At 41.8% G+C, this 15,953-nt stretch overlaps 1 protein-coding gene across 1 annotated transcript; it reads left to right on the top strand.

The window, feature by feature from the left end:
- The first annotated feature begins 6,561 nt into the window (after positions 1–6,561).
- On the top strand, positions 6,562–7,508 carry LOC115730175 (thaumatin-like protein). The gene has a single exon (XM_030660769.2). It carries the CDS (start codon positions 6,642–6,644, stop codon positions 7,317–7,319), a length of 678 nt encoding a protein of 225 aa, XP_030516629.1. The 5' UTR covers positions 6,562–6,641; the 3' UTR covers positions 7,320–7,508.
- Positions 7,509–15,953: the final 8,445 nt, after the last annotated feature.

Raw genomic sequence — 15,953 nt, 5'->3', positions numbered from 1 at the left:
GATGTTGGTGCGATCCATTCCTTGAATTGGCAAATTGAGGTCTTGGGTAAAAGGAATCGATGCTGGGTTCATGTTATTTGTTGTTGGGTTTTGGCGAATTGAAGTGGGACTGTGTATAGGGAGGTTCAGCCATATGGATTTGGCGAAGGACTTGTAGGGTTCAGTGCTCATATCGTTACCACCTTGCCAGGGGCAAGATAGAAATAGAACGGGATCACCCGGTAAGCCGCCAGTTTGACACGGATTGGAATTGGAACTATATGAGTGTTCAGCCATGGAGATCTAAGGGGGGGATTGAATGAATCTTTGAGCTTTCACATTCGCTACGTCGGATAGATCTGCAATTGTCTCATGTTTCCTCTATGTGTTTCCCTTGGTATCCCACTATTTGATTCTTTTTTAAGACTCACTTGAATGAATAAGTGAGAGGATTGTTTAGTCGTTAGGCGAGCTTCGACTCACTCCTCGTTGTTGAACTTCTTTTTAGATAGCTAGGTTCTTTTGGCTATAGATGGAAGTGACGATCTCGGAGCTCGCCAATGGAGATGGCGGATAGTACTTGTGAATAGATCTTTAGCTTTTGTAATCCTCCTAGTGTATTCTGTGGTTTTGCTTTATGAAGAAGACGGTGTAACTAACTTCTGTATGTAAAAAATAAGACGTTTTTGGCCCTACGTGGTCCGTGTGTACTACTCGATGAACGTTATACGGGTTAGGGAATCCTATTAAGGCCATCTCCTATAGGCGTCGTGCCTGTCCTTTTCTTTCTTTATGCACTTGTATATTTTGTATGGCCGCTTAATTGTTTTCAGTTTGTCAAGCTTTCATATAAGCCTCTATTATTTGTATAATATAAGATTAAAATAGAGCTCGTAACCGAACGCCCTTGGGCGTCCTGGTCGTTACACCTCTCCCTAAAAAAAAAAAAAAGAAACATACAGTGAGAAAATATGGCGAGGTTTTACTCAAGCAAATAGTCAAGGCATGAATGGAGTCCCCTCTCTCTTGCGCGTACTACTGTGCCTTTTCTCTGCTGTGTCTAACCTCCCTTTCATGAACCCCCAATTCTCAAAAGGACAAAGGTTTATATAGGATGTAATTAGGGCTTTCTTGCAAGTCCACTTTCCTATTTTGAACCCAAAGAATATATGCAATATTTAAGAATATGAAACTTTTCCTTTAATCTCATGTAGCTTAAATTTGATAACATTACGTTTAATTACTCCTCAAGCTTGCTTAATGATTAGTTTTCCAACTTGGCACCCCATCTTATTCAAATCTTGGGAAAATTGTCAAAAAAGTCCTAAACTTATTGCACTTTTGCTAATTCAGTTTCAAACTTTTTAATTTTACTAATTAAGTCCTAAACCTTTTAATTTTGTGCCAATTCAGTTCTAAACCTTTTGTATTTGTGCCAATTTAGTCCATCCAATAAATTTTGACCAATTAGCTCTGACGTGTCGTTGATGTGGCAATTTTTAGTACTTAATATTTTTTTTCAATTTTCTTTTCTTCATTTTTCTTTTTTGTTTTGGGTCATCTCCTTCCTCTAGCCATGGTTATCTAGGGACATCTCCTTCCTCCAGCCATGATATCGCTGACTAGTGGAGGACATAGCCAGCAGGCCACTAGTGCCGACGCCATAGCTGCTGGGTGAAGCTGAGCCACGCCATGGCTAGGCGAGGCTCAACCTCACTAGATATAGGTGAGCAAACCTGCAAGAAATTTCCCCCAAATTGTTAGGGTTTCCCTGCAATTGCATCGTCGCTTTCCTCTTTTCCCGAAAAAACCTATGCGGAGTAGCCATGTCGTCCACTCGCAAGATCATCCTCAAGAGCTCGGACAAAGAGTCCTACAAGGTGGAGGAGGCGGTGGCTCTGGAGTCCTAGACCATCAAGCACATGATCGGGGACAAATACGTCGACGACAGCACCCCCCTCCCCAACGTCATCAGCTAGATCCTTTCCAAGGCCATTGAGTACTGCAAGAAGCACATCAACGCTGATCGCACCTCCTCCGTCGCCAATGATGACCCCAAGGCCTAGGAAGTCGAGTGTGTCAAGGTCGACCAGGCCACTCTCTTCGACGATCACACGCAGATCGAAAACCCAGGAATCTGTCAGACCTAGAACATGAATCCACATAAACATGAACATGCCTAGATTTTGTGAGGCCGAGCATCGTCCAGTCATGGCAGGGCTCGGCGTCTCCTAGTGATGTCGGCGCTGGTGCCACTGGCCCACTGGCTATGTCCTCCACTGGTTGGCGACACCATGGCTGGAGGAACGAGATGACCCAAAGCAATAAGAAAATGAAGAAAAGAAAATTTGAAAAAAAATATTAGAATATTATTAAAAATTGCCACGTCAGTAACACGTCAGCGTCAACCGGTTAAAGTTCGCTGGATGGATTGAATTGGCACAAATGTAAAAAGTTTAGAACTGAATCGACACACAAAAAAAATTAGGATTAAATTGGCACAAAATTGAAAGGTTTATGACTGAATTGACAAAATTAAAAGGTTTATGACTGAATTGGTAAAAGTGCAATAAGTTTAGGACTTTTTTGATAATTTTCCCTTCAAATCTTAGGTCACTCAAGTAATAATGAGCTTGGCCGAATTTTCAATTTAGATCGATTTTGTCCAAATAATTCAATTAAGCTCAGAACTGCCCTGCTTAAGTCCATTTAGTGTCAGTCCAACTAAAATGAAGCTCTTGCGGACTTGAATACTACTACTAAAGAATAAAGATGCTCCTAATAGGCAGATGCAATCTAACAATAACCTTTTTTCTGGTTAGTAATCGGGTCCATTCTCTAATTTTCTATGTAATCAAGGACTCAATGGGTCGCCCAAATTTAGGTATAAAAAATATAAGGAGCTACGACTTGTTGTAGTCTGAGGGTCCGTCTCTCGGTAAATCGTATGGTTGCCCATGCAAATCGTTTGTCATTACTAGTTTTTTTTCTGGTCTAACTCATTACTAGTCTTTCCATGCTGTGATTACATGATGCCTTGAGTAGACCCAATCACTTGAGCGGGCTAAGTTTAATGACTTGTCCAAGCCAACCAATCTGAAAAGAGAATCATGGGCACATATATGCAAGCCCACCCATTTGCCGGGTGAACATAGAAAAGAAAGAAAGAAAATAGGTGCAAATGCTCACGTGAGAATTATTGAACCCGGCATAATGCGCTCAATAGGAGGAGTGACTATGGTTCCAGAATAGAATCGTAGAACTGGATCGGTGGAAACCGATCAAGTTTCAATTTCTAGGGTATGTAGAGTAGATTTTAAGTTCCAAAAATTGATGAACTGGTTCCAACGGGTAGGTTTCAATTTTTAGCCCAAAATATGGAACTTAGACAAGTCATTGTGTTTTTCTTATTTTATGTCTTTGCGTAATCATGTATTACTCCATAATGTCCGATAATAAATATGTAATCTAGAACCACTAGTCTGAGTTTCTATTTGTGGCAATATTCATGACTGATTTTACTTTGTTAATATTTCATATTTTTCATATGTCTAATATGAGTTGTGATAAGTGGGTTATATCATCAAATGTTAATGATTAGAGGCAACAATCACTGTATTCGTTAAATTTAGAATACGGGTAGAACCACGTATACCCTGGATTCGACCCTAGAATCAGCGACATGACAGGTTTCAAAGTATGTGTGGTAGGTAGTTTAAAAATTAGAGAACCTTGATCGACCCTGGAACCACTCACTCTTACTCACCATTCATGGCTAGGTGCTAAGTATTCCACATCGATTATTTGCGGGGTTTATATATACACACACATGTATGTATGTATATATGTATGTATATACATATATACATGTGTGTGTGATCTCCATTCATCTATCGATCTAAACTTTAAATTGATTTTTCATTAGTATGCATATTGATTCCTCGGGAATAATCCTATCTGATGCTGATGCTCTCTTCGGCTTTTTTTTAGCTGTCAATTCAAATAGCTTTCCAGGGATAAGGTTTTCCTCTATAACGAAGACGTTCTATCTTTTGGGTTAATCATGGTTGGACATGGAGCACATTCAAGTTTTAATGCTTCTTCACATGTATCGGACATCCAGTGAGACTTGCGGTCTTTTGTAAAATCCTTGTAGTTTACCCACTTTACTTCCTAGAACACAAAATTAAGGGTGTAAAAGAAAACATGCTGAAACAATATGATTATCCGAACATGAACAATTTTAATAATATATTTTTTTAAATTTTTTTTCTTTCTTTTCTTCCTTCGCCTCAACCGACTGGCGGTAGCCACAAGAGAGCTTGAGAAAACCGGCCTCTGGCAGGCCCGCATCTATGGCTAGTCGCCATGGGCGACGACCAGCCGAGAAAGAAGGAAAATATAAAAAGAAAGAAAAAGAAAAGAAAAGAAAAATATAAAACGAAAGAAAAGAAAATGAAAAATAATTAAAACAAAATTAAAACAAAAAAATTAAAATAAAAAAGAATGTGAGGGAGTACGGGGAGGAAAGACGAAGGAAAATATTTTCCTCTTTTAGAGAAGGTCATTTCCCTACTTTTAAAAGTGTTTTCTCCGTCGGTAGAAAGTGTTTTTCTTAACTAATTTATTTTTTGTGGATAGAACGCCGAAAGATTTAATTTTTTTAAAAGTTATTTTTTGTGAAATAAATGAAGTTAATTATTGAACCGACATAATGTGCTCATCTTGCATCGCATCGCTAGGTTCTCGTTTGTGATGCCACGAGTCGAAATCGTACGTATCTTGATTCTTCCTCAGGAATAATCCCTATCAGATGCTCTCGACGACTTTTCTCTGGCTTTCAATTCAAAATCTCTCCCCTATTACAACGTCTTTTGTCCGGATCCAGATCCCCTGCCATAATCACGCCATCGATCTCTTTCTCCTTCTTTTGATTTTTTTCTGCGTCACATTTTCTTAGTCAAGACTTTGACAACAACGTGTGTGGACTCTCCTTGATGATGGGCTTTGATCCTTCGAGAAAAGGACATATCATCTCTTCACAATCATCGAGAACACTAGTGCTTGTGACGATGAACCGCGTAAGAAATACTCGTAAATTACTAAGTGAAAATAATTTTCAAGCGATTTACCATTACTAACGTATAATTTATCTGGGCTGAGTTTAATCTTTTTGCGATATTGGAGAGTGCTCACCACTTGATGGAGAAATTTTTAAATTTATCTGATATCTCCAAAGGGAGGAAATAAAAAAATATCAAGATAATCATGAATTTAAAAAACGTACATAATTAAATAATGCTAAGCTGAAGATGACTGAATGTACTTTTTTGGTTGAAAATTGTTCTAAAAATTTAAGGTGTTAGAAGAAAGCTTGGAAATATTTTATTGGGGGGTTGAAAAGATTTGAACTCAAGACCTCTTTATTTTAATATCATGAAAAATTTGATGGGACCATAGCTAATTGTTCTAAAAGCTTAAACCGTTATATGAAAACGTGGTTTAATATTTAATTAATCTAATAGACAGAACTATATATAGTGATTTTTCGTTATAGAAGGGTCAAGTATTGTCCAAGCTAGTTTTCATGCATCTTGACTAGGCGTCCAACTCCCCGGATGATCTTAAGAGCATATTCCCCCAATATCGGCCCGGTGCTTTTAGGGTTTTAACTTCCGAAGTACTCTCAACAAGGGTTGAAATCAAGATAACAAAAAGAGCAGCAAGTTCCATTACCATGTAAGCCAACAAAATTATTTTTCTGTATATGCTATTTTGAATTATGGTGGGACTATTTTTGCTCACCGACAACTCCTAAACCAAGTTCTTCCACAAACTTTCTAACTGGTACGATTGACACATGACCTCATTGTTCACACTAGCGAGATATTTCTGTGTAGGACACATGGCCTCATTTGACTTTGGAGTGACATATATGATAAAAAAGTACATAATGTCACAATAATTTTATAATTTCTAGCAATTCAAAACTTGAAATGCCCATGTGATCGACGTGTGGAAATCGCATCAGGGTACAGCAAAAACTTTGCATTTTAAAACATTAACTCTAATGCATGTAATCATAAAGAAAATACATGTACATGCTTATACTCAAAAGGCAGGCTGTAGCTCGCAAACTCGTCTTGCAGAAGTTCACCTGTTAATACTCTCTGTTAAGTTCCTTTTTTCCTCATGTTTTGTAGCACAAACTGGTTGAAATTTCTAAGCAGAAGGGCCTAAATCGTGGATTATTACCAAACCCATTAGCAGCTCCCTGATGAAAAACTCCTTTGGTCTGCAGGAAAAGCTTCCAAGTTCGCAATAGCAAAAATTGGTGACCGGTTACAGATAAGCCTTCAAGTTTGCAATGGTAAAAATCGTTGACTGGTTACAGATAAGTCTCTGTTGCATCGTGGAGGCTTTATCTTCGTTCTTTGACTTGTCTTCGAGCCAAGCCAAGGATAATATTATCAAACCCCGTCAAATATTCAACCGGCTAATCATGTGGAAACACCCGTTGGGCTCTCTCCACCGCACGGTAGCTGCTCCTGTCCCTATATAAACCCTCATGCATTTCTTCGTTACTCACCAAGACACTACACCAAGTACTATCACACAGAGGAAATCACACCAAAACCCTATATTCTGAGCAAACCCCAAGCATGGCTCGCTTCCATGCCATCTGCATTTCCTCCTTCCTCTTGCTCTCCCTCTTCCTCACTTGCACCAATGCCGCCACATTTGACATCAGGAACAACTGCCCCTACACGGTCTGGGCTGCGGCGGTCCCGGGAGGTGGCCGGCGGCTCGACCGAGGCCAGTCCTGGTCCCTGAACGTGAGCCCGGGCACGAAACAAGCCCGCGTCTGGGCCCGGACCAACTGCCAGTTCGATGGGGCCGGGAAGGGTAAGTGCCAGACCGGCGATTGCGGCGGCGTCCTCCAGTGCAGCTCCTTCGGCCAGCCACCGAACACCCTGGCCGAGTATGCGCTGAACCAGTTCGGCGGCAAGGACTTCTTTGACATCTCCCTGGTCGACGGGTTCAATGTCCCCATGGACTTCAGCCCGACCTCCAATGGGTGCACCCGTGGGATCAAGTGCACGGCCGACATCAACGGCCAGTGCCCCGCCCAGCTGAAGGCGCCCGGCGGCTGCAACAACCCCTGCACCGTGTTCAAGACCGACCAGTATTGCTGCAACTCAGGAAGCTGCTCGCCTACGAACTTCTCCAAGTTCTTCAAGGATAGGTGCCCTGATGCTTACAGTTACCCTAAGGATGATCAGACCAGCACTTTCACCTGCCCTGGTGGAACCAACTATAGGGTTGTGTTCTGCCCATGAAGTAAGAGTGGAATCGTAAGGAATACTAGATAGGAGACTTATGTCTAAATAATGTTGCTCAAGTTAGTTTGAGCTACTGTACTTGCACGAGTGTATTGCCTCAGGCTCCTCCATGCATGCAGCTGAGGCAAGAACCAAAAGTTAAGGAGTTGAATAAATGAACATCCTATATACGCTCTTAATCAGCAATTCATATGTTTTTTTAGTATTTCCTTTTCTTTGTGTTGTCTATGGATATCTCGCCAATTCTTTTCTTCTTGGGATGTTCGAATCGAGAGCGTGTAGAGCGGAGGCCGACACTTGGATAAAAGAGACTATTGTTCGTAGAAAATAAAAATGTTATTCTCGACTTTATATTCTTCATATCAAATGCCCTCTCTCTTCTCTCAAAACACCCACCTAACAAGCTCGCACCCATACAACCAGCACTGCCTCTCCACCGTGCACACCGCCTTCTCTCCTCGGGAGGCCATCGCCCAAGGCCAGGTCAACATCTGGGGCTTTTTTCCAAACCAGGTGGAAAAAACAAACTAATTACCAAATCAAGTGTTGACTTTTTTTATTTACCAAATCAGGTGTCGTTCGGGAAACATAGTGCCGAACGGCACCCGGACCGACACTCCCACTGCCGGTCGACCGGAAGGCTGCCCCCGCACTATTAACGCCGAACGGCTGCCGACCGGCACTTATAGTGCCGAGCGGGGCGCGGCGCCACCATGACATGAGCGCGGCCGCTCCCATCCGCCAATTTTAATTAATTTTTATTTTCATTTAAAATATGAGATAATTTGCATTGATTAACTTTCCATGTAAATTTGCCCAAAAAAATTTTCCATCTAAATTTGATTCGCCCATTTAATTGTTGATCACCTAATTACATGAAGATATAGAGTAAATTTCCGAGAAGGACTGATTCGAGAGTAAAAAGACAAAATGGGGTCATTCCCACAAGTGAGCTTGGGTTGATATGTAATGATGGAAGCTAAAGGGCAAAAGGTAATTTCGTATGTGCATGCATTTGGACTTGGTCGGGGTATCCTCGCACTCCAAAGGGCTAGGTCTACGAAAATCACGTGCAATTGACTAATCTTAGGAAGCAAAGTCTTAGCTAGGCAAGCTTGAATTCATCCGAACAAAAAAAATCACGCACAAAGTAAGAAGTCTCACAAGCAACGGTTGATTTAACAACCCGTGGATTAAGGGCATAGCGATTTCCCATCGCGAGAATTTTTTAATTATGTATGTATATGTAGCGACATATCACGCCAAAGCACATGATATTCGTGCCTCATGTTTGAATGAGGAGGGCCGGAAAAAAAAAAAAAGGCATTCTCTTGTCGAATGAGACCGTCATCACTTGCACGGGCCTCCGAGAAATCAAGCAAAGGATTAGCCGAAAAGAAAAGAAAAAGAAAAAAAAGGTCATCAAGAAGATTGGCTTTACTATGTCCAAAATCAAAGATGGCCCGAAACTAAGATGCCTCTTCGGCTATTCAAAGAATAGGTTCTTAACATGCAATTTGCAAATTTTTATTTTATTTTAATAATATTTTGTCAATCAATAGTTACCCAAGTTGCTTCTTGCATAAGTGACAAAAAAACATGGCTTTGAACAAACAAAAGTTCAATGTACATGATATTAAAGAGATTAATTAACATTGAAAGGACATTAAGGCCGTCTTTTTTATTTTGGGGGGTTGATCAAGTTCTTTTAGTATTTGGAAAGAGGCAAATTTTGCGAGCCGATGTTGACTTTTTACTAGACCCTAAGGCTCATTAGGGTTCAAGTCATTCTCTAGCTTACGTGGATTGGAGTAATCTCGTATTAAACAACAGATCGGGTGTAGAGCGATATAAGATGGATTCAATACGATGATTGCTACGTTTTAGGAAGAATCTTGAGGAGATTAGCGACCGCAGAAACCGCCCTTCTTCTCACCCAAAATTGATTAGAAAGCGTAGGGTGGGTAGAGCAAAATAGATGTTGTTAGAGAAATGCTTTCATTGATGGTTGGAATGTATGAAAGCGGGACAAGAAAAGTTCCGGGTGGATAGACAATAATGATTTGGGGCTATTGAGGTCGTCTCTTTCCTCATCCCTTTTATGCTCATGGCTTGAGCATTTTCTTCTTTCTTCCATTCTTCACCCTCGTCCACTTCGGTTCTTAGTCCTCCTCTTCTTCTTATTCCGCCTTTGGGAGTAAAGCCTCCCCATTGGTGTCGGGCTTTCCAATCTCGGGTTGACAATCCTCGCAAACCAAAGAAAGTCCCCATGGAAAACTACGGTCTCTAGGCAAAGCGAAAAAAAAAAATGAGACCGATCAAAATTTTTAACCGAGCATTGTCTTGCATGCATGCACACGAGCGCATATGTATCATTATATGATGTAATTGTAGAGGGTGTAAGGAAAACTTAGACAGCGATTCCTTACAAACATTACAATATATAAAGTCTCTTCAAAACCGATCTCCGCATTGGAGGCGACAATCGCCGCACGAACATAAAATCGGGTAGACGCCAAACCTTATTTAGATTTTAGGCATTTAAAAATGTACGGCCTTAAAATCGATCAAGCTAATTCTCACAAAATGGAAACCAAAATTGTGATGGTTATGAAAACACATAATGAGGAACCTTACGAAAATTAGCGCAAAAGTCTAGGACGGCCGCAGTATGCATACCACTTCCTTCGCCGGATTACGCCAAATCCCGTCCCGCCGGCGGGGAGGGGGGACCCAACTACCGGGCGGCTCGGTCTTGTTGGACGAGAGAAACCATCTTCTCCTTCGTTTCTTTCACGGCTCCAAAGAACGAGAAAAATGAACTAACCGTTTTGAGCTTCAAACCGAACTCTTAAGAACGAGAAAAATGACTGACTAACTTTGTTTTTGAGCTCGAAATTGACTTCCTTCCCGTCCAATTTATTTTGCGACATTTGAGGACCCCCCCCGACCGCGGCTCGCATTTGCGCATTTAGGGAGGCCCCCTCCCGCGGTGCGGCAGGCGGGCCCGCTGGCCGACCACGCCAACCCCCGCAGCACCCCTCATCTCCCCGCGCCCGGGGGGACCTCCCCAAATGACCGCCCGGGGCCTCCCCAAAGACGAAAATGCAGAGTCATTATTGGCACTCACACAAAAAAAGAGAAGACAAGTAGGACTATATGATATATGAACTACTAAACGACAAAAAGAAAGAGAACGTTTTTTTCATTTGTTGTATGGGGGCCTCCCCAAATGACGGAAAATGCGAGTCATTATTGCCCACGACAAAAGAAAGAGAGAAGACAAGGACTATATGATATATGAACTACTAAACACAAAAGGAAAGAGAACGTTCTTTTCATTTGTTGTATGGGGGCCTCCTCCAAACAAGACGCTGCGGCCAATAATGGCACTACGCACCATGAGGGCCTCCCTATACCCTATCGTGTGCACGTAGCTTATGTTGCGTCGCGCGGCGGGCGCGCGCGCCATTCACGGGTTTCATTAATCGTTTGAATTCTTCTCTTTTGCATTTGAAATGTCCATGATGCCCAAGATTTTGGCTCCATACGAGGTGGGAAGGCTACTCCACCGTATATGTGTGCAATTACATGTACTAATTATATGTGCACAAAGTAGCAAACTATTAACCGTACATTAATTAAGTAAGAGATAATACGTTGCAATTAACAATGGACATCAAGACCAAGAAGGAAGGAGTTGGGAATTTTTTGGTATCTTTTGACTCTCTTCCGCCATCCAAAAGCCAGAAACCATGTCCAATTCACTTAGCTATTTCTCCCTCTTTCCCAATTTTCGATCGTTTTTTTCCTAAGCAATTTATGCTCTCATTCGACACGCAAGAACCGCATAAGTCATCACAGGATTTTATCTTTTTCCGTACTTTGATCATTTGTTTTTTGATATCTTTTGAGAAGAAGTTCATTGGGAAACGAGCACGAGCATTTTAGCTCCAATGTAGCTTGCATCATTTCCGACATGTGATCACGCCGAGATAAGGAAACAGCATTATTGACTTGGGAATCTCTCTCTCTCTCTCTCTCTCTCTCTCTCTCCCCCTATTTTCGTTTTACGGAGTTGCAAGCAATGGGCCCGCAACTTCCGTAAAAGGCCCCCCCGTGTAATTATACCTTTGTCGCCAAATTAATTTAAGATTCGCACGAATTACGACAACACCTCTTCAAGTATGTAAAGTGGATATCGAACAATAAATGATGAAATATCGCCAATTGAGATATCGTAATGTTACAAAAAAATTACACATGTAATATAAAAATCAACTAAAAAATGAACGTAAAAAATATGATCGTTGAACGGTATTATAACAAGACAAAAGTGTCATCAAACTATTCTACATAATTACACAACCATCTAATCCGGCCGATCGCCACATGTTTGCCTGTGCCCCGATTTCCAGATCGTGCAATGGTTACGCAAATCGCTACGCTCGGGGTTCTCCACCATCTCATTACGTATCCGAGATGCACGAGGCCTTCCTTTCTTCCTAATACGCCTTGGATCCGGAACTAATGGCAACTCATTAGCTTTATCCCGTAGTCATGATGCCCTAACGGATGAAACATGTACCGATAGCACAGGGTTTTGTCCAACGTATAGCATTCATCTATGAACCCAGATAATCAATTGCATGTAGTTGGCATACCGCAATTACGCGGGAACAAGGAATTTTCAACTTTCAGATTTCTCACATGCGCATGTTCGCCGTGTAGATGCACTTTGTATTTGTTGCTCCCGCATCGGTTCTATCACGCGCGCCACTCCGAAATCCCTCTTCAGTCGAAACATCTTACCCGATGCCTCTTTGCCTTTTCGCTATTTTTGTGGAGCGTTTCACCCGCAATTTGCGTAAATTGCCATTGGTTGGCCTTCCCATCGTGTACATCGTTCTCCTCGTGTCAAAAATAATGAGACAACCGGTAGAATATCTTTCCACCATAGCTGTTATTGGCAAACCACGAACGACACGATTCAACCAAATTTGTGGTCATCGACCCATATCTCTTCCCTCCATCATAAGCCTTTGTCCATTTCTCCCTTGGAATCGATCACACCATTCACCAGGGTTGATCGACCTCCCTAATTCGGCTCATGATGAAATCGAACTTCCATCGTTGATTCGCGTAAAAAAATCACGTACATTATAGTAAAATTTTTAAAAGTTTTGAGTTTGGAATTCATGAAAATTAACGTTACCCGCCATTTGAACATGTTTTATCCCGTCGGCATTTTTGAAATATTTTTGTAGTTCAATATGAAGAATGCAATATCTATGGTGGGCATGAGGACGCCACTGTCATTGCTTGTTGAATCCCGACATGTCTATATGATATGACACAAATATCATCCCTTCTAGTGACATATCTCCCAAATATTCATAAACCACCGCCGTTGTCAACATTTCCCTATCAACCACAAAAAATGCCAATGGAAAATTATGATTATTCCCATCAAATGAGGCCGCACAAAGAGCGTTCCTCGGTATTTTCCAACAAGAAAGTACCGTAGACAAATATAACAGTCGACAACTTTGAAACCTTCAATTGTTTGCAAAGTCCAAAACATGCGGTGGAAAACCGTGCAGCTCTCATCCTCAACCATGCATCCTCGATCACAAATGAGAACCCGGATTCTCTTCATCATTGCGTTCATGTACCTCCTCAACCTACCATATGATTCATCCCATCCTCCAAATTCTTGGCAATCGCCATTTGTTTGGCCTTCCATATTTTACAATGTAGGTTGGAAGTTCAACTTGTCTTGAATCCCGCCATGATCGCCTTGATTTTGATATCCGGTTGCGAGACCATTTGTTGGATAAAGCCGCATATGTACATTTGATCGAGGTACGGATGATCCCAGATGCATGTATATCTGCATGTATGTGGGCCATTATACTTACTTATTTTCCAAAACATGCCACCCACTTTTGTGATCGCGCGAGCCTCCACATGGTCCATTCATACCACACTTGATGACATATTCTCTCTTCTTCGTGGTATCATAGCAAAACCTATGATTTCTTCTCATTGAGTACTCTTTGAAGTACCGCATCACGTGATGGAAAAATCGCCCAACAACAAATTCTTTCACGGATCAAATACCGTACCGCCCGGCTTTGCTCTGTATCGTCTTGCATCATATCAAAGTCGTTCTCCGAATAGGGCGGTGGATGTACCAATGGCCGAATGAGGTTACTATACTGCGTGTTATAGTAACTCTCCATATTGTAAGGTTCAACACATCATCACCAGCCCATCCAACTATCATCGCTTCATCGCTAACCTTATCATGGTCATTATCATCATTATCACCATCATTATCATTATTATCGTTATTATCATCGGACTCACCCGGCCGATTACGCACATCATCTTGTCCTTCTTGTTCTTGTTCTTCTTGTTCTGCTCCTTCTTGTTCTTCTTCTTCTTCACAAACATTGGACCCTTCCCCCGTATGGTAATCATGTATCACCCGTGTTCATCTACAATGACATAAAACACTACAAACCCCTTTCCAGCAGTCTGATTGGCAAATTGCTATATCATCCGAACAATATTATCATCACACACATCCATTATATCATACACGACAAACCCTTGTGTGACATTTGGGTATCTATAGATGATGCTAGAATGTACCAAAATATTCAACGCGCTCTCCAATCGTAGCACGTAATGCATCTAATGTCCATATGTTTGCAAACGCGAACCGTGGATTCTCCGTCTTCGTAATCACCCATAATCTTTTGCACTATTTTACCTCCCCAATGCAAAATCGCAACATGTAGACGCCATTAAAAAATTATAAATTATTTGGTGGCTACATTTTACAAATATTACAACAATCAATATATCAAATGAAATAAACATCCTTCTATAGCCATAAACATCCCAAAGAAATGTTTACAAAATTAAAATTCAATGAATTTTAAATATTGTAATTATTTCACGTATAAATAACAACCCAAAAAATAAATCTATACTTACAAACAAAAATAGGTACAACAAAATTAACCTCGAAATATCGATGGAGACACGTCCAATGAATATTTCTTAACCGCCAAGACAATGCATCGAGCAACAACATTGGCTTGCACGAAATCACAACTGGGAAAAAATTTCAAAATTAATTTCAATATGACGTAGATATTAATAAAAATATATAAAACACACACGTAATATACACTTAAACAACAGAGGGCAATAATTTTGAGCCAGCAACGAGAGGGTTTTAGTGTAAATAGAGGAAGTCAGAGTTGGAACACGAGAGAGGAAAGCCAAGAGTGATCCAGAATGCAGAGGAGAGAGGGAGCTTTAGCCGTGCTTTAAACACCGAAGAGAGGTAGCACCCGTGAAGGTGCTTCAGCCAAATAATGGCGCCGCAACACATTAGGGGCCGCGACCCTTTAGGAGGTAGGACGCAATAACGCCATAATACGTTCAAAAAGGTGGAGGCACCCCCCTACTCTACAAACATAGGAGGGCACCCCCCCACGCGGCAGACCTCCCACACGCCAGAGGTAGGGCCCCCTAGGGCGCGCAGCCCTAGGGATGGGTTGCCCCCGCCCTTAATCTTGCAAAATGGCGCCGCAATATGGAGGAGGCGCCCCCCACAGAGTGCAGCGCCAATAATGGTACTCAGCCTGGGGGCCTCTCGGCGCCTTCACGGCGATGCAAGGTCCCACCCCTTTTAAGTAAAGGCAACGCTCTCATTTCTCATCATCGACTATATTTTTTTCGATTCTTGCTCTTCCTCGATTACTAATTACGAAATTTTAGCATTCTTCACAATGTTGAAATGGCAGAGGAGCACATTCGAGAATGATTCACTACTTAGTGGACCGACACAAATCACAAGCTTTATGGGACACGAGGTAATTGAATTAGCATGTTAACTCATTTGTCACGACATTAGAAAGTAGTCACTAATAGTTGATGACAATTTTGCGAATACCGCAACCGCAGTTCTTAGATGTCGAGAGCGGCGCAACACGTAGGTGAACTTGATCCGCGAATAGTCCATTATCCAAGATCGGGATTTTACTGTTCATAAAATGTGGTTTGTCCCGCTTGATTGACATTTGATTACAGCATTGGTCGAGCAGGAGGCCGAGACCCATACCTTTCATATGCCGAAGGGAAGTTACAATCACGCCCAGACATTGCGATATTACGGGGCTTCCTATCGAGGACTGCGCGGCCCTCGACGGAATTGGAGCACTCGGATCAACGCAGTGCTCGCCAACTTAACACACACAAATAAATTTAAGATGTTGAGTGAAAACTTCATCATCTTCCAAGATGCCGATGAGGTCACCCTCTATATCATGCTAAGGCATTCGTTCTCCGCCTAATTGAGGATATATTTTCGCGACAAATCAGTGCCGGTTAGTTTGCTATTTCTCCCACTATCGCGAACATCGAGGCCCCTACACAAGATGTTGGGGTTCAGCAACTAGCATGGTTGTATCGGGAGCTATGCAGAAACCCAAATGGGGGCCCTACATACCATTGGGCGTGGGAGCGTTTCAAATGTGTCTCCCCCGTCCGACTCCACTGCTCCTTTCCCGATGCACCTTCGGAGTCAGTATGCCTTTTTCATTTCGGCCA

The sequence above is a fragment of the Rhodamnia argentea genome, chromosome 9 (assembly GCF_020921035.1).
Source record: "Rhodamnia argentea isolate NSW1041297 chromosome 9, ASM2092103v1, whole genome shotgun sequence".
NCBI classification, from domain to species: Eukaryota; Viridiplantae; Streptophyta; class Magnoliopsida; order Myrtales; family Myrtaceae; genus Rhodamnia; species Rhodamnia argentea.
This window is presented reverse-complemented; position numbering and strand designations above follow the sequence as displayed.